The sequence below is a fragment of the Grus americana genome, chromosome 16 (genome assembly GCF_028858705.1).
Source record: "Grus americana isolate bGruAme1 chromosome 16, bGruAme1.mat, whole genome shotgun sequence".
Classification (NCBI taxonomy): Eukaryota; Metazoa; Chordata; class Aves; order Gruiformes; family Gruidae; genus Grus; species Grus americana.
In genome coordinates this window covers 14,987,066-15,006,040 of record NC_072867.1, presented here as the reverse complement: position 1 = coordinate 15,006,040, position 18,975 = coordinate 14,987,066, and the positions used below count along the sequence as shown (strand labels likewise).

At 40.4% G+C, this 18,975-nt stretch overlaps 1 protein-coding gene across 10 annotated transcripts in view; it reads left to right on the top strand.

Moving 5' to 3' along the window:
- The window catches only part of CLIP1 (CAP-Gly domain containing linker protein 1), a 72,519-nt gene that overhangs the window by 48,458 nt on the left and 5,086 nt on the right, over positions 1–18,975 (top strand). For 9 of the 10 annotated variants that reach the window (XM_054844551.1, XM_054844544.1, XM_054844546.1 and 6 more), the window contains 4 exons: positions 4,027–4,164; positions 5,879–5,985; positions 9,078–9,198; positions 14,326–14,378. In XM_054844551.1, the coding sequence (XP_054700526.1) occupies positions 4,027–4,164; positions 5,879–5,985; positions 9,078–9,198; positions 14,326–14,378 (419 nt within the window). Of the gene's footprint in view, positions 1–535; positions 2,822–4,026; positions 4,165–5,878; positions 5,986–9,077; positions 9,199–14,325; positions 14,379–18,975 lie in introns of all 10 variants that reach the window. The other variant, XM_054844553.1, reaches the window with a different exon arrangement.

Sequence of the window (18,975 nt, the reverse complement as noted above, 5' to 3'; positions counted from 1 at the left end):
AGCAAAATATTTAGTGTATAAATTGGCACACAGGTTAACTTTAAATACACCACTAATGTGGCGTTTTGAATTAAACAGGTTATGACAATATATGTTGGATGGAATTCTGGGGAGAATTAGCTTTAGAGGGTGAATTTGAGAATTGGAAGTCAGTATCCAGTGTAACTCCCTGCATTTTAATTAACTTAGATTCTCATGAAATCATTCTCTGGCTCTTCTTTCTGAGTAACTTACATTCAGGAAATTTGTTGAAAGTAGTTTTAAAACCAAGATGAAGTCTTGTATGGAGGACCCTTCAAACTGTGATTATTTTTTTATTTATTTAACCACTGAAAAGTCTTCTTGCGGATGGCAAGTGTTTTGTAATGAAATATCAGTGGTGGCTGTCAGCAGTTGAGTTTGCACAGGGACTGTGTGTCAGTGTATACACTTTTTAAAAACTTAAATTACAATAGCTCTGTTTGCCCTCAAACCACATTTCTCATTTGTCTGCTTGACTTCATTTTTGTTTTCCCTTCTCCCTGACTTTGTTTAGTCCTTAAGCTCTGTGTTAGCATCAGCCAGACAAGAGATTGAACTAATGTCAGTCAAGATGAGGGGTTTGATATCAGAAAAAGAGACTTTGGCAGAGGAGGGAAATACTTTAAAATTAGAGAGAGGTTCCTTGTTATCAAAACTTCTAGAATTGGAATCAAAGATTTCATCAATGCAACAAAACCAAGAAGAACTTTGGACAATAAATGAAGAACTTAATTCAGAAAATAAAAAAATCCTAAAGCAGAAGGAAGAAGCTGAGGCCAAAAGCCAGCAGGAAATCACAGAAAAGGTAGCACTAATTTCAGAGAAAAGCAAATTACTCTCTGAAATAGAGGCAGCACAGGCAGACCTTCTGAAGGTAACTCAAGAAAGTGAAGCTCTCCGGTCTTCGGAGTCAGCCTTGCTCCAACAGCTGAAAGACCTTCAGGCCAACAAAGATGCCATGGATGTGGTATGTCAGAGACATATCAAGGAACGGGAAGAACTGGAGCATTATCAGAAGAAACTTTTGGAAGAGAAAGATGCAGTTGTTAAAGACAAAGATGATGTTATTCAGAAGCTGGAAAGTTCTTGTGAAGCCCTTGCCAGAGATCAAAGAGAGCTACTGCAAGAAGTGTCAAATCTGACTGCCGAGAGAGATTCAGCCCTAGGTAAACACTCGGATCTTAAAAATACACATACAGCCTTAAAAAACGAAATGGACAGTCTGTTGCAGACAAGGCAAACTCTGCAGTCTGAGAAGGAGGTGCTCCTTAAAAGCATAGACGAGCTGCATGTGAGTTTAGACAATACAGTTAGTGAAAACCAAGCATTAAAAGCGAGAACAGGAGAGATGCAAACAGAACTAGAAGCTGAACATAAAGAACTTAAAAAAGTGATGAAAGACAATACAGAGTTGAAGGATTCCCTTGCTAATCTTTCTCATCGTCTTGAGGAAATTAAAGCCTCAAGAGAGAGATCCAATTCTGAATGTATTCAGTTACTTCAAGAGAAAGAGGCTCTTTCTTCATCAGAACGAAGGCTTTTGGCTGAAAGGGAGGAACTTTTAAATGAAAATAAGGCAATTGCTGAAAAGCTTGCTAAGGCCACAGCAGATGCCGTACTTGCTGAGAGCGTCTTTACAGAGAAACTAAACGAACTGAACTTAGAAAAGGAATCCGTTTTTCGTAAGTCGTTGCAATTTGAAAAGCAGAATGAAGCTCTTCTTCAAGAGAAGAATGAATTGGAGAACAAATACTCGGAGCTTCTGGATGAAAATAAGTCTTCTGCAAATGCAATTTCTGATATGAAGAGCGAACGTGAACGGGACATCTCGGCCAAGAGAGCTCTGGCCCAAGAGAACACCATGCTCCAAGAGTCCATTGAAGCCCTCAAGGAAGAACTAAGTAAGAAGACTCTAGAAAATCAAGAGCTAATAGCCTGTAAATGTGACCTTTCAGATCTTCTGAACAAGGCCCAGGATGCCAAAAGAACATTAGAAAATGAACTGGCTGCTGTATCGCACACCAAGCAGGTCCTGTCATCTTCATTCAAGACCTGTTCCTCTGATAGGGAAATGCTGACCAGAGAGAGGACTGAATTGCAGGATAAGTGTCAGAAATTAAATGGAGAGGTTGCCATTATGAAAGAAAACTTAATCATAGAAAAGGAAGCTAGAAAACTGGACAAGGAATCATTTTTATTGGAACGTATAGAACTTCAAAGCAACGTCAGCTGCTTAGAGAAGGAGATAGAAGAGCTGAGAGAGAAAAATAAAGAACTGCTGACTGAGAAAGAACTTTTAGTTCAGGGGAAAGAAAAGTCTGAAACTAAACTGGCAGAAATAACGAAAGAAAAAGAAGCCGTCTGTGCAGAGACAGAGCAGCTCGCTTCCAGTATCGAACAACTGAAGAGTGACTTTATTTCCTTGTCTAAATCAAAAGCAGAGCTCCAGGACTTGCACAGCTCTGTCTCTGAGAGGCTGGATGATCTTCAACACAGGCATGAGGTGATGGAGAAGGAGAGAATACAGTTACTTCAGGAAAATGACAGCCTGCTTGCTGAACGGAAGGTTCTGGTCATCATTAAGGAAGAAATACTAAAAGAGAAGGAGAAGTTCTCCAAGGATTTTTATAAACTGCACAAGGAAGTAGCACTTTTAGAACAAACTAATAGTGACCTCTCAGGCAAATTGCTGGTGTCTCAGGGCAAAAATCAGATGCTGCAGGAGGAGATGAACAATCTGGCTTTGAAACTAAAAGAAATTGAGACTCTCCAGGCCCAAACAGTAGCGCAAAAAATTGAGGTATTGAAACACGTAGTTAAACAATCCAGTATGGTTATACTAATACTGAGCACTAACCCAATGGTTTCCTCTCTGCACTTAATTGCACAATCAGCACTTCATCTCAGAATAAACAGGCTGGAATTACGGTCTCTCTCAAGATATTATTTTGGTTTTTTTCAAGTTACAACTGTGAGTCTGAAAAACACTTTAATTTAAAAAAAAAAAAAAATCCTAAACATAAAAGCCTATGCTGTTGCTGAATGTTGCAAGAAAACAACGTAAACTGTGAATAAAAGGAAGTTTTTGTTTCCTGAATCTGGTAGGAGAAATTGAGCAGCTCCTTCTATTGAAATACTCTACAGCTTAAAAGCTAGAGTAGTAATAGATACAGTTTTAGATTAGGTCTTTGTGCAATTTTATGTTAAATTACCGATTTGGTTACTCAAAAACTATAAAACAAGATGCTGCTCCTGTAAATGTAGTTGGATAAAAAGCAGTGTGAGAGAACCATTTAAATTTACACTATAGGACTTCTGGTCTGTTAAAGACATTGGCAGTTCTGGTGTTCTTTTTATTCACAGAAATGTTTTGCATTCACCACCAACAAATTCTGAATATTATTTTGAATTTCAGTTTGTGGGGCTTGAAGCCCATAAAATAACTTTGAGTCCAAATTGGAATCAAGATATCCTGTAGGCATGTATTATGCCTACCTAGGTATTTTAATATACTTGTGAAGTATTGCCTTTTATGAGGGCATAATGAACAACACTTGAAATAATGTGATGATTGGCTTTATCTCCTATTTAATTTTTAATTATTTTTCAAATTTTAACAGCTTTTTATAATTCCACATTTTCTGAAAACAGAGCAGTCTGTTGGCAGTGAATATCCAGTGAACCACCACTGTCTAAAGTGGTTAGAAGTCTAAGAGCAATCACAGTGGTGGAAATTAGAAATCCAGGAATTACAAAAGAAGAAACGGGCTTCTTTGGTGACACAAGCATGGGGTTGTGATCTGTTTCTGCATGGAACTGAATCTTCTCATGTCCACTTATTTTTATACTTTATGCAGCTTCAAAATGCAAATAAATTCCCAGTTGAAATCTTTGTTTAATTGGAAAGCAGCTGGCAAACTGTGGAGCTGTGCATAAAGTATCTTTTGCTTTCAGAGATCTCTTTGGTAATACTTTTTTTTTTCCCCACTCCCCCTTTATATATAGGCTGCCAAAATGGCAGAAGATGTTTTCCAGACTGTGGAGAAGGTGACCAAAGAGAAGGATGCCATTCACCAAGAGAAGATTGAAACTTTGGCCTCTTTGGAGAACTCTAGACAAACAAATGAGAAGCTACAGAATGAAGTAATCGCATTTAAATGCTTTTATGTGAAAAGTTTCACCCAGTTTGTAAGGAACAACTTTTGAATTACAGAGAATTAGCTTAGGCAAGAGTGAATTCTGTCATTTTCCCACCACAGTACTCAGGCTGGACTGGCTTGTGAAAACTTACTAGATGAGTGCATATTGATTGAAAATGTGGGTGCCTTATATAGCCGCATGACTGATGTTCTCTTGTGTTTTGCATGTGGTTTCAAATACCTTTACAGCATATAAAGTCATGCCCCTTATCTTGGTGCAGCAACAGCAACAACAAAAAAATCTTATGTAATAGTAGTTCTGGATGCTACAGGTAGTAGCTTTTGCAGGTCACAGAATCAAGAGATAGGGATTTGATTTAAGGCTTAATCAGTCTCACTGTATAGCTCTGGATAAGTTGCGTAGATGTGACCACTCTGTGCTTCATGTAAGTCTGGACTGCAACTTCACGCTCCAGTGAAGTGCTGCAGAGCTCTGAGTAACAGTACTCCTAACCCACAAAAGTTACCACTCCGTTTCTCACCTATAACGCGCTCTGTACATCCTCTGTGTGATCTTGACATGTGTAATGCTATCATTTCGTCTTTTTTCCACTTTTCTGTTAGTCAGAATTGTGGTCTGACAAGGTACAAATTCTACCAAGCTATGCGCTTACCCAAATACATGAGCGCAATGGTCCCAAGGAACTTTGCAGTCCAGCAGTTCCTCTGGGGACCTGTTCTGCAGTCTGTGCCTTCCCACCACTTAGTGATACTTCAGGGTCTGAAGGAGGGAAAAAATATCCTTACTAATCTTTTTCACACTCTTTTGCCCCAGAGTTTCTAGTCTAACTTTGAACTAGCATATTTTCTGCAGACCTGGAGGTCTGTGGGCCTCTGACAGCTCTTTCATCTTTTGCAGCTCCCGTAATAATGGGTAGTGAACAGCTGGGCTAACCTAAATGCCGCAGCTTGTGCTGAAACAGTAATGATTCCCAACGAGATCTGATGACTCGAGAATTAAAAGCGGTGACGTTAATAATGGCAGGGGTTCTCTTTCTGGATTAAAAAAAAAAAATCCACACGGTCCCGTAATGCCATGAGAATGGCTGAAGATTATCCGTTATGTAATATAACGTGTTGCTGAATGCCAACAAATAACCTTCCGCAAGCTTGTGGTGTTTTATGTGGTAGATGCAAGCTCAGCGAACAGATATACAACAATTTGTCCCATGCAACAAGATCTCTGAAAGGAATTCATTTCTTATGGTTGCAAGCACAACTGTTTCTCAGAAATTAAGGTATGGTAAAGCAGAACTTTTTATCAGTTACCTTAGAGGAGTAAAGATCAAGAGAACAGCTAATTTTACCAACAAGTGTTGAATTTAAAAAGTAAAAAAGTGCTTTGAGTTGTATAGCATTTAAAATGGAGGTGCTTTGGAGATTTACCTCTTGTATCAGGGTATATACATCTGATTACTGTAAGGTTACTTCAATGGACTTGGAATTCTTTGTGCTGCTTGACTTGAATGCAGAAAGTCTTATAATGTTTTTTGTTAGACAAACGCTTCTCAGTACAGACTGAATTAATTTAAGGACTAAAGACAAAAAAGTGGAACAGCTCAGGTCAGGCCCCCATTTTGCTCCATATCTTTTCCAAGTGCTACACCTAAGAACTGTATAGTTTCAGTAGTGTAATGAGGTTTTTTTTCCTCTTTAAGTTGGACATGCTTAAACAAAACAACCTGAAAAATGAAGAGGAGCTAAGTAAATCAAAGGAGCTTCTAAATCTGGAGAACAAGAAAGTGGAAGAACTTAGAAAAGAATTGTAAGTATTTCAACGTTAAATCTGTTAAACCATTCCTTTGTAGTTACATTTACCTTTCATTTTTTTGAAAAATTGTCTTTCGGTATCTCTCCAGTATCCTCATTTATAAAGCACATATTAGGTCAAAATTAAATACTGGTTTGACATGCATAAAACTCGAAATTGGAATGTTGCTCCTGAATTGCTGAAGGGTTTTGAAGCAAATCCTTCACTCTGAGCATTGTTTGAAATTGTTTGTTTGTTGGCGGAAGTATAGAGTTCTGCCACCTGAGGGCACTAGATGATTTTAAAAGCTTTATTATAAATTCTGTTTGGATTTAATTACATTTGGAGTGTTAAGTAGTTTTATGTGGCTTTGTGTATAGAAAATCTGGTTCTGCTTTTGTTTTTCATTGATGACTTTATCCAGTTTATTCTCGTTGCCCCACTAAGCACTTATTTTCTCGCTGGTACCATACAAATGCTGTATGTAGTTTGTAAAACCAGAGTTAATTGCTTATGATTTGAAATGCTTCATTTGAGAAACTACCTCTTGCATACTACAAACTAATGATGTGTAACATTGTACACAAACAAATTAACTGCAAAGCGTCTGATACAAAGGAATTTTCCCTGTGGAATCTCATCGTTTTGGTGTGCCACTGGGAATAAAAATCCAGCCTAGGTGGTGCTACCTGCAGTAGCTGCACGGCCCTCAACGTTCATAGATGTAATATGTTAAATCACAAATCTCTGTTCCCTCCTGCACTCCCAGAAGAATTTCTTGACTCTTGGAATGAGAAATGGAATCGACCAATCGCTGAGAGCAGCTTTGGCTAATTATTTTTATTATTGTTATTTCCATAAGTCATTTTGTGCCAGTTCTTTGCCACTGCTCCGAGGTGAAGACAGGACACAAAGGAAATCAGCATGCAGAACTAATTCTAAGTTTCTGACTGACAGTTTTTACTGCTTGCTTTAAAAACCTGCATACTTGTACAGATAGCAGCCTCCTTTGAGAAAGGCAGGATTTCGTTCCATGAGCAATTCCTACCTGCCTCCGTGCGCGTGGGAAATGCTAAAGCAAAATAATTATTTCCAGGCCAGTTGCTCTAATGCTAGAACAATCAGGGCCAGTAGACTCTGCTATCATGGAAAGACAAAATATATTAGACTGTAATTTGTATAGAAGATTCTTCCTTGAAAGTCTTGAGCACTGAAAGGTGTTCTCGTGATCCTGATCACTCTGTGGAGGTTTTTAATTTTATTTTTTTTCTTAAGGTTAATTTTAGTCACAGACTATTGCTGAACATGGTCTCTAATCATCAGTGGTAAGAGACGTTGTAGATAAGTGGAAGCTCATCTAGTTGGTTTTCAGTTGATTTTTGTTGTCATAACTATATTGTGCATTGCCTTGTTTTAACTGGAGTAAGGAATTAGCTTGACAATAGGCGTTTCTTGATAAGCAGTAGTGTGGCAGAGAGAAGGCTTTTGAGAGGCCACTTGGTGCAGGTAGTGCCCTTGCCTTTGCCAAGGAGCGTAGAGGGGACGCGCTGCCTGGAGGAGCCGTGCCTGTAGGTAGGGACATGCTGCTGCCTCCGGAACAGCGATTTTGGAGGCAAGAGGATGCTACAGTGACACGGGTGTCCTTTGTAAAAGGGCCTCCTGTGGAAAACCAGGATGGAGAAAAGCAGAAATACTGGCTGGATGTTGTGTGCTCATTTAGTACTGCATAGTGTCAAGTGCACTTGCAGCTATTAGTTTAAAGTTCCTTGGCACTAAATACAGGGCAGCGTTTCACACAATTTGACCCCAGTATTCTGTGTGCTTTTTTTTATAATGCCCCAAATCTGCGCTTTAATGCCAAAAGCAAAAAGAGGAGAACTGGTTAGTACTGCAGTTCAGCAAACAGCCACGGTTAAAAATAGGTATGTTCCTGCATCAGCAAGTAGATTCATACCAAGGTAATTTGAATCGATGTTCGGTGATGTGAGCTATCTTGTTTAATCCAGTCTGGGTGGATCAGATTGGAAATCGGTCAAGGTGAGACCAGATAGAAGAAATGGTTGGAAAATCTTAGTCATACTATCTGCGGAACTCAAGTAAATCGCACTTCCTTTCGTTTAAATGTGCCCAGTAACAGACCAGAGAGTCCTTGTATTTTGAGGTGCTTGACTAAGTTTCTGACTTAGGGGTTCTTCTACCTCCCACAGTCATAAAAGTATTTTTAATATTCCGGTCAGGGTTTAACTCTGTGTAATATTGGCACACAGGAGTACTGAGACTCCTTTTTTTTGAAAACAAAACACAGTTGGAAAAATTACTGTTTAATGAAATTAAGTGTTTATCTCATGTTCTGAAACATATTGTCAAATCTTATAGAAACTTGTTGTAGTCGCTTGTGTTACAGGCAGGCATGCAAAATATTTTTTCAAAAATTTGTTGAAAATAAACTTGAAGGAAGCACACGTATTGGTAGCAACATAGGCTATTGAAACCTGCAAATCCATTTTTTTCCTCAGCTTTTGTTTTATCTCGTTTTCAGTTTTATATCCGTTAAAATAACGGAATAGATTGATACTTTCCTGTTTTGCCTCCTGTGATCTTGCACATTCTTGTATGTTTGGATGTCAGACCTTGTAGGGAGTATTTAAATAACGGGAAATGTAAGCTGTTTTTCTTTTTTTCTGCCCCACTCTTTTTTTTTTTTTTGTTTATTTAACCAATTCTCATGTTTTCCCTCTGGCTACAAGGTTCACTTCTGAGAAAGTCCAGGCTTTAAACCTCGCCAACCCTCTTGTAAACCCTACCCTGTATTTCTCAGTCCAAGCGTTGGCTAACCCTCGGAAGCATGCAGAGCTAGCGGTCTGAACTCACCTCCCATTTCTTTGAGTATCTGATCCATTTAAGGGAAAAGGAGTTTTATGCTGCTGTTGCTTTTCAGGATTAAACCTATCCCTGTGCATCCGAGCTATCGATTGTCACCTTTATTATAGATCCCATTAGACACGTGATCTAGATGTATTTTTCCGAGCTGTGAAGCTGAATCTCTCCCACAGTTTTTTCTTGCCTCTCTCGTTCCTATGGTAACGATGCACTCTCTGTCCTCGCAGCGAAGCGCTGAAGCTGGCAGCTGCTCAGAAGTCCCAGCAGCTTGCAGCTTTGCAAGAGGAGAACGTGAAACTTGCCGAGGAGCTGGGCAGGAGCAGGGACGAAGTCACAAGTCATCAGAAGGTAGAGTGGCTGGAACGTTTCCTGATCTATGGCCAAAATGCTGCGCGTGCTGTTTCCGCTGATGCCTGGGTGACGTTGCGCTGCATGTTTGTGTTTGAAAGATGAGTTGTTCTGAGAGTGTTTTAAAATAAATTTGGAAGCCACCTGCATTGGGAGGTTAGAACTGCAGGCTGACAGAAGGTTACGTAACCCGTGAAGGATCCTTAGGAAGCTTGGAAATAAGCATAAATTAAATATGCTTTAGCCAAACGTATTAACAGACACTTGCTATTTCTGTCGGGAGTAATTTTGTTATACAACTGTGGTAATCTCCATCTACCCATTACTAAGGAAATCTAGCTATTTAATTCTCCTCCTTATTCCTGCTCTCCCTTCCCACTAAAAAAAAGAGTATTTAGGATGTTTTTCAGAATACTATTTAAAACTAGTTGGTTGGACTCTGTCTCTAAAAAGCACTATGCACGTATATGCTTGCTTAGACATCACACTGTGCATGTACATCAACAGTGTTGCGGCCAAGGTAGTGGGTGCTGGAGGACTAGAATTGATGGAAGATGTTTTTCTGGTGGTAGTTTATAGGGGAGAAAAAGACTCTCTTAAATTTTACTTTTATTTTTTATTATTACATTTGAATGGATTGTTAGAATCTTAAAGTGTGGGCTTAGTTACACAGCTTATAACAATGGTACTTGCCAAAAGAGAAATTAGATTTATGGCCATTAAATATGGTGGGTTTATTTCTTGTGGAGCAGTTCTGGTGACAGCCACACCACGAGGACATCTTTGGGAGATCTAGTCCAAGAGCAAGACATGGGTTTATATATTACCTTTCTGACATAGCACTTGTGTAGAAGAGGGTCATGCCTGTTCCCAATGACAGCAGAACAAATCTCTTCCATCCTGTACCAAAAGCCGAATATTTTTAAAGCCAAGAGGTTGACTTTTCCCCAAGAGCCTTTTTTTGAAATACTGAAGATGAGTGACTACAGATCTGGCCTGTTTCTGAACCCTTTTGGCTGCTGACAGGAGTAATGCACAAGCTGCTTCATCCTAAAGAGCCTTTGGAGATGATTAACAGGAGTCCCAGACGCGTGGGCTCAACCACTGACTCATTTTGCATCTGAGTAGTGGTGTGGTAAGAGAACGCTGTCATCCCAAACAGCCAGTGGGAGCTCTGTTCCCCACTCCCACATGTTTTCTTAAATTATTTCAGAATCTTTGAGGCAACCTGTTATTTTCAGAAAGAGTTGTAACTTGAAAAGGATTCGGCCGCAATGGTCAAATCTTCCTGCCTGTCGTATGTAGCCAGAGCTGATGCACAGAAGGTCCCCGAGGGGAGGGAACCTTCAGCCCCCAGGGTTCCAGTGGTCGCTGCAGTCAGTCTCTGGCCTCCGCTGTTTCCAGATGACCTTGCGAAGGAGTCCTGCTCTCTGCATCCTGCCTGCTGAGGATCTGTCGGCAGGGATCCTTCTCTCCTGGCCAGGATAGACGGCTTAGTCTGCAAAGCATGGGGATTAGTCAGTCATCTTGCAAACCAGAATATTCTCAGCTCACTCGCACCATGGCCTTTTCTGCCCCTGAGTAGATGGCTCCAAGATCAAAGATCTGGAAGATCTGCCAGAGCTTGGAGAAACAGTCTGTTTGCCTTCTTCAGCCATTTGTGTTGCATTATATCCTCTTCTGCAAGGAAGATGTAATCTGAATCTTGGAAATGTGGGAATGCCATCTGTTGCATTTCCTAAATGCAGTATTTGGGCTCTGGTGTCTTCAGGTCTAGTGAACTGCACAGCCTCCTAAAAGACTGGAATTTGGGATTCCAGGGAGCTCTGTTGTGGCGAAAGGAACAGAGGCAGAATGGTGCCATTTAAAATGCAGGTGTCCTTCCTGGTGTCACGCAACCGATGAGTGCAGCTCTCCTCAGCTCAGTGTTGGTGAAATGGGCAGTCTGCCTGCCCAGAACTGTCATATTTCCTGGTTGCTCCTGAAAAGCATTCCCTGTCTCATCTGGAGCCTGTGAAGTACCAACCACTTCTCAGTCTGACAGACAGTTGCTGTTACCCCAAGGAGTTAGGACTTTTTTCATGTTCCCTTTAGATCTTGCCCAACCTAAACTTCCACTCCCCTTGTTCTACGTTTGACTCTGCCGGGTTCTCTTAATGAAAAAAATGGCAAGAAAACCAGTTGGCCTTGAGGATTCTCGTGCAGACAGCCCTGTCTTGGGCTGGCATGGTCTCGGTGATCCCCTCACCACTTCTACTTTGCTGTCACTCGGGTGAACGTACGCTGTGTTCAGGCGCCCAGTTGCAGGATGCTTTGGGCTTCCTTGGTTCAGGCTGTCTCTGGGGAGTAGAAAAAATGTTACTATGAAGAATGGCACCATTAGATTTTTGAGAACAAGTGTCCACGGTAGCGATGAAGAGATTTAACATGGAACAGGATTGCTCGTGGAGCCGTGGTTGATGCAGGGGATACTGAAAAATTGGATGGTAGGGAAGAAAGCAGAGAATGTATCAGTGCTTCAGTCTGAGTGTCTCTGCCTGTGCCAGTTCAAATGCAGTGAGAAAGGTTGCAAGCATATGGTTTAAGTATTTTGAGCCGTCGCTATGGTAACTATATAAATTCTAGCGAGCGTGTTAGTCAACTGGGTTAGTGAATCTGTGGCTGCATGTGACACACTTTGCAAAATTAATGGATACTCTTTCATGAATGATTTATCCTGACATCTAAAGGTTAAAGTGTCTTATACTACTGAGGGGTGCTTTTCTGTATTGATCCATAAATAATTAGCTGTTTGTAATTAGTTAAAGATTCCCAGTCAGATAGATTACTGAGCTTGGGGAACTTTTCTGGCGTCAAATTATTTGATGTGGCATTTTGGTAGTCTCAGACCTGCCCAGGCATTTTAACTTCATTGGAAAAAGTGTAGGAATATCTGCCACCTCAGCTGGTCCATCTTTTATTAAAGGATGCGAGAAGTCTGCTCTGAGGCTAATGAGAGAAACGTTGATGAGAGAAGGGGTGTCCTTTCTCCCCTTCTACCACAAAGCTGCTCAAGGCTTGATGCCGCCGCAACAGGGGCTTAGAAACTGCACAGCTCCCTTAACGTTTTGTCCTTTACTCGTCTCTCTCTTAAGTCCACTAATACCTTGGTCTGTAAAAGAATCACTCATCCGTCCACAGCCAGGAAACTAAAACGGAGGAGAGATGCAGGGTTTATACTCACCATCTTGCAGCATTCCACAAATACTGAAGGATTTTCCGAGTTAAACAGGCACCACGATCTTTTCCTAAATGAAACCCATAAAAAGGTGGAGGGTGTTTGCAGGGGAGGGAACCATGGAGCACTGTGGACATGATCTCTGGGGAGCAAAGGGTGAATAGCATCAATATGAGTTTTTTCCAGCTGCAAGTGGCTTCACCAGAAGGTGAAGCTAGCCTAGGGTGAAGCAAAGCGATTTGATTGTGGAATGTGGCCAGGTGAATGCTGCACAGTGTGACTGTAGCGAAATGCTAGTGCTGGTAGAGGAAAAGTAGTGCGAAAACCAGCTGGAAGAGTGTGATGCCCAAGAGATTGCAACGTGAGTCTGAGGGAGGAGAGGGGCCGTACGCAATAGTTGTCAGAGGGGGTTCTGCAGCTCACTGGGGTTTGCAAGTGAAACATTTCTCAGAATTTTCATATTATTTTTTCCTTCTCTCTTTTTGTCATCAGTCTGTGCAGATGTAAGGAGTTCATATTGGCTGCCTCTGTGTAGGAAGCAGACAAAAATTCTCGGAACAGGGGATATACTTTGTGTTGCTGGTGAAATTGCTGGGTTTGACTTGGCTGCAGGAAAAATTTGGCCGTACCCCCATAGTACTATGGCTGCTCTGCAATCTTACAGTGGTCTTTTCTGGAGAGAGACATCTTGATTTTCTTTAAGACTTATTAATATGTCTCTCTACACCCTTCTAGTATCTATTTTTCCTATCAAAAAGGTTGTCTGATTAAGCCCCAGCAAAATGATCCCAATTAATCTTAAACATGTAAGGCTTGACAATGCTGCGGTACGTGACAGGAGGTTAAGTTGTCAGAAAATCTGGAGGAGACAGTTTATCTAGGTGAGCTGCATTTAATGTAGCCTTGGAGGCTGGCAGACCAGCTTCCTTCTCATTGTAACTTGCTTACCGCTTTTTGTGCCTGTCTGTGCCAAACCTGAATGTCTGCAAAGTGCTGAAATTATTTAGTCAGTAAGAGACTATTTCCTGTTGTACCCGGGGCTCTGGGGTTTCTGTTATGAATGCATGTCTTGCTAACTTTGTGGATGAACCAGGAAAGCTTGTGAAATCTCTAAATGGAGATTGTGTTCAAGTCAAGGCACTAGTAGTTGCTGCTCTAAGCGGTTCTGTAGGGCAGTAATTGCTGACTTTGGCCGTTGAGTAAAGGAGGAGATGGTGAAAAATAATTAATTGGTCTGAAAAATACTTAATTTTTAACTTTCTCAGAAGTTCAGTTACCCCAGTGTATCTTCAGTTTTGTTGTTGTACAAATGATGGTTGGTTGGGTTTGCTTTTCCTGAACTTAGGTGGGTCTGTCAGTTTGGACCCCGAGAACCTGCAGCAACAATATTTTCAGTTGTAAGGGCTCAGGGTGGCCCCGCCAAGTTACAGGTTCAAGATACAGTAACAGACACCAGACCAGCAGCTTTAGGATCAATAATTTATCTCTAAATACGGTACAGTAACAAACACGGATCAGCAGTACAATTATCCAGGTCAGAACAACAGCAAATCCAGTAATTCACCAATACTGGGCTGAACTTAACAGGCACACAAAGGCTTACGGTCCTCTTTGGTATGCGCGGGGCTCGGAATATTGCATAAGGCAATACTAGCCTCTCACCTCTCTTGTGTGCACAGGACATGAAAATACCACTGAAAGCAGTAATAGCCCCTCACTAGCTAATGTTCTTGCTCACTGAACAATTTGTGTTTGTGTGCATGCGTTGTCCTAGTAGAAAATTGATTACTTTGAGGATTTTTGGGCTCTGTAGCCTCTCCCATGTTTGATGATAATGATGATCTGATATGTTATACTAAGGAGACAACCCCTAGTGTATTAACTGTAATTTCTTTGTACTTGTGTTTTAGCTGGAAGAGGAGAGATCAGTACTCAATAATCAGTTATTAGAGATGAAAAAGAGGTAAGTTGTTTTTTCTGATGCGCATTTAACTATACAGTGCCACAGAAAACTTCAGAAAACGTAATACAAAAACAGTGCTAAGAAAAAGTTATTATTTTCTATTGTTAAAAGTCCTGAGGTTGTTACACAGATTGGCTTATGGATTATATTTTCCCCCTTCTTTCTTTATTAAAAGTGAGAAGGAAATGTAATTGTATTAATAAAAGAACATGTTAAGAAGGGATATTTACCATTTCCTCTTTAGTTACGCACTTCTTGCATTACAGTAGTTTTCTTCATTTTCAGTAACCAGTTTAGTGATTGGTTTTAGTCTGCTCTGGAATATTGGATTGTCAATCAGTCTGATAAATATGCATGTATACAGGTCCCGACCCGTCAAGTTCTTAAGGAATAATGGAAAAATACAGTGATGCTAAGGGTTGTTATTTAAAAAAAAGAAAGAAAAGCAGCAGTTATTCAGCCTTGAATGGATTGTTCTCACAGTTTTGGGATATTGAGTTCATTGTGGCAGTAGTTATTGCAGTTCATTCAGCACTGTTTTAAATACCAGGAGATTTGTCCTGGGTGACTGGGGCATCCATTTGTAAACTGTGCTGTTCAATAAATGATCCCAAGTGACAAAATTTACTGTCTTTCTGCAATATATGCATGGAAAGCTCATTGGCCAAGTGCCACAATGTCTTTAGGAAAATGTGGGCTTTTCAAAAGCAGTTATATAAATCCTTAGAAAAAGATGCAGCTCTCTATGACACCAAGTCTGTTCCAGGAAAAACAAACAAACCCCTGTTACATTTCCTGAATTTATAATGGTCACAACGAAGAACAGTGAGTGGCACTTTGGTATCTACGCACATCCTTAGCCACTCAGCATTATACATCGATCCCTTTTTCTGTTCCCTAATAATGTGTTATTTGGGAAGTGGGTCATACATACTGTGTTATAGCTCACGCTCTTCTTACGGACAGCGGGGTATCGCACAAGCCAAAGCTTCCTCAGAGAGCGCAGGAGTTTGATCAGTTGTTATGCAGAGAGGCAGCTCTAACCAGCCTGATGAACTGGATCACTCAGCCTTTAGCTGCACAGAATAGCACAAGTGTAAGTTGGTTTTTTAATGATGAAGTGAAGGGGAAGACAAGGAGAGAGATCTTCAGCTGGTGTAAAGGCCATTTGACATCCACAATAATTACTATGTTTACACCAACTGAGGATCATCTCCAGCATGTTTGATGTGGAGGAAGGGAGGGAAAAGGACGATATTAGTGCTGCTGACAGCTTAGAATGCTGTTCGCAGCCTGTTATTTAACATGTTTTAGAACATGTTTAAAAGTTACCTGAGGAAAGGAAGGAGGGAGTGGGAACCCAAAATTCATTCACTACTTCCCAGCAGTTCTATTTCATAGCATACATATTAAAAGACAAATTCTGTAGTAAATTCTAAAATGCAAGGTGTGTAGCTCTGATTTTCCTCCTTTGGTTTTTACTCCGAGCTGCCTGAAATAACCTAGATAACTATGAAATCATTACAGTGAGTTTTAACATTCCTTCACCTTCAGTTGCTTACACTGAGATGCCCAAGTTTGGCTTAATGACATTTCTCAACAGTGTTGAATAAACTCCAATAGGAAGGGTAAAACAAGTCACAGAAACAGTCAGCCTTGCTGAAGCAGGCCACTGGGGTTAAAGTATGCCAGCATATATGACATTATTTGCAATCCAAAAAGTTAGGCTGAATGAAGAGCTAATTAAATAAAAAAGTCTCTCTCTCAATTCCCAAATTCCACTGAAGCTGGTGATGAGATGAGCAATGATTTCTTCCTTTTGTCTTGAGAATTTGAGATACTGAAACAGAGGCATCTTTTTATTTCAATTAGGTCAAATCTCTAGTAGTTGTTTTCCTGCCTTCCTTCCACCCACAGGACTTCTCTTCCTCTATTTTAGCAATTCCCTCTATGACAGTCCGGCTAGGAGTGGCAGGAGTTTGATATTTATGAATCTAAGGGGTTTCTATGTTACTTCAGCTCACTAGGTTCGTTGTGGGTTGCTAACTGTCTTACTGTCTTTGAGCTTGCGCTATTTATCGATACTCATTTCATTCCTCTCTCTTCCCTTTCCTACCCTTGCTTCCTTTGCTATATCTGTGTGTCTTTAATGGTAAGACTCAAGAAAGTCTATCCACGTTACAATAAATAATTTTTTTTTTTAAAGTAAAGTTGTTGTACATATTTTGGCTGCCTTTGTCCCTTGGTGTCTTGCTTTTGTTTTGTAAAATACTCAGCAATATATATATATTAAAAAAATAGTCTATATTTTTACCAAAACAAAAAAGCCCCTAGGTGCAAATTTAGTTCTTCCTTACAGTATTTTGCATTTCTACTCCATGTTTCTAACGTGGTTCTTGTTATCTTGCATTTTTAAAGCTTGCCCAGTAACACTTTAAGGTATTTGCTTCATTCTTAGAATTTCTTATTTTTGTAGTAAGGGAAGAATCTGGGTGATTTTTTTTTTATGTTAAAACAAAACAAAAAGCTCTCTCTCCCAAGACTTCCACAAATGTGGTTTAACCTCAAGAAAGTGAATTTTAAAATGGCATGTGAAATGACAAAGTAATTTTTTTTTAATTATTTTTTTATATTATTTTTTAAATCCCTGCTGGCAAGCAGATATTTTGGACTTGAATTGTCAGGGAAAACGTTTAAGTTCACCAGATTATTCCCCCCCTGATAAAATAAATACTTTCCACAAGATTTTTCTTGCAAGTTATCTCTATGTAGTTATTTTGCATTCAACATATGCTCCTTACGTTTACTATCTCTCATATGAATCATACTACAAACGATACTGAAGCTGAGAGCATCAGTGGGGTAGACTCTCAGTTGATGCTGGAAGTGAACTGTGATCCACACTTACGTATAAGTAAGTAGTGACATACACCTACTGTATGTGTAGTTTTTCCAGTTTCAGCATTTTAGCGGGCCTCCAGCGGGAGCTGTAGAGCATGGTTCCTGGAGAGACTGCCCTGTGAAAGAAAAAAACAACGCCCCAGTACAGGGACCATTTTTTCCCCTCTTGTTTTCTCTCCTCTCTTCTCTCATTTCTCTCCCCTTGTGTTACGGTATTCTAGACTCCTATGTTGGATTTGCAAATATATATTTATATGCTCACAAACTCTTTGCCTTTTTCAACCACCTAAATGCTTGCGGTGGTTGAAGCCAAGCCCAACAAATGGCAAGTTAACCATATTTGTACAAAAAGCATTTGTTTGGTCTTGATCTCTAAAATGAAGATCTGACCAACAAGTGGAACTGTTGGCTAAAGAATCAGCTCTTGAGCATGAGACGAGTCACTGGGGTTTCCACCTGCCTTTCTACACCTGAGCGTACAGCAGAGGGGAGCCCAGCCGAAGTCACAGGTACAGGAGAGCTTGTGAGCAGCAATCTCCAGGAGTACTTCCCCATTTCCCCTGCCTTAGGTAAACGCTGGATTTGCGTTTGGAGAGGGCAGTTGTGCTCTGTGAGCAGCGTCCCACGTGCCGGTGGCACTTTTCTTTCTCACACCACCACCCTGCACCTTTGATCTGATTCAGCAAAGTATTTAAAAACATGGGTTAGGCTAGAGCATGTGTGTAATCCTGCTGGAGAACAGAGATTGCTGTCATGCTTTTAGTGCTGTGCTGAATCAGCGTTGGTGAAGAGATCTATTGAATGCCGTTGCCCTTGCGGTTTTTATAACAGGAGTATCACTTGTATTTGAAGGCAAGATCGTGCCGTCTGCAATTTGTTGTGTTTCTGCTTATATTAATTCTCTCATTGTAAAAAATATACCAAAACCAAACCCAACCTTTTGGTTCCTGTTTGGTAGCTGCATCAGCTTTTCTAAACCCCAGATTCTCCACTTGCTGCTTCCATTCCTGAGTATAATCTTAACAATGAAAGAATTGCATTAATTGTGCTCTCATTGTTGAGTTTCCTATTTATCTTGAGTCAGTGAGATTTGTTGTATTTCATGGTCTGGGTATCATGGCTCTCACTAACTGTAGATACGAAAACTTTTCCATTTGACCTGAATAGCTATCCCTACCTACCGAGCATCATCACGCAAGGACGTGTTCTGCTCTTGAACAGTCCTAGCATTTGTTTAGTTACCTAAATGAAGTCATTATGTCACTTGGTATCTTTGAAGTACTGGCTACTCCATGCTTTTTGTGTAGTGGGTACACATTCAGGTAGCCTAGTGTGGCTTCAGTGCTCTCAGCTAGTAAGAAGAGAAGCAGCTCACTGCTCACTGAAAAGCACTAGATCTTACTAGTGCTTTTATCTTCTAGATAAGTGAACATACATTTTTGGAGTAACAATCTTTTTCTTTTTTCTATTTTTTTTTTTTAAACAAAAACCTTTCCACTTGTGAAGACTATTGCTACAAAAGTTCCTTACAGGACAATTACTCGTCTGTGTGTATTGTGTGACCTCTCAGGAAGATTCGTTAGCGTCAGTGGGAGGATGTCATAGCTATGATGCCTTAAGATCACTTTCAGGACAGGATTTGTGGGCAGAAGTCTCTTGTTAGATCAGCTGAAAAGGTTGGGAAAACTGGACACAG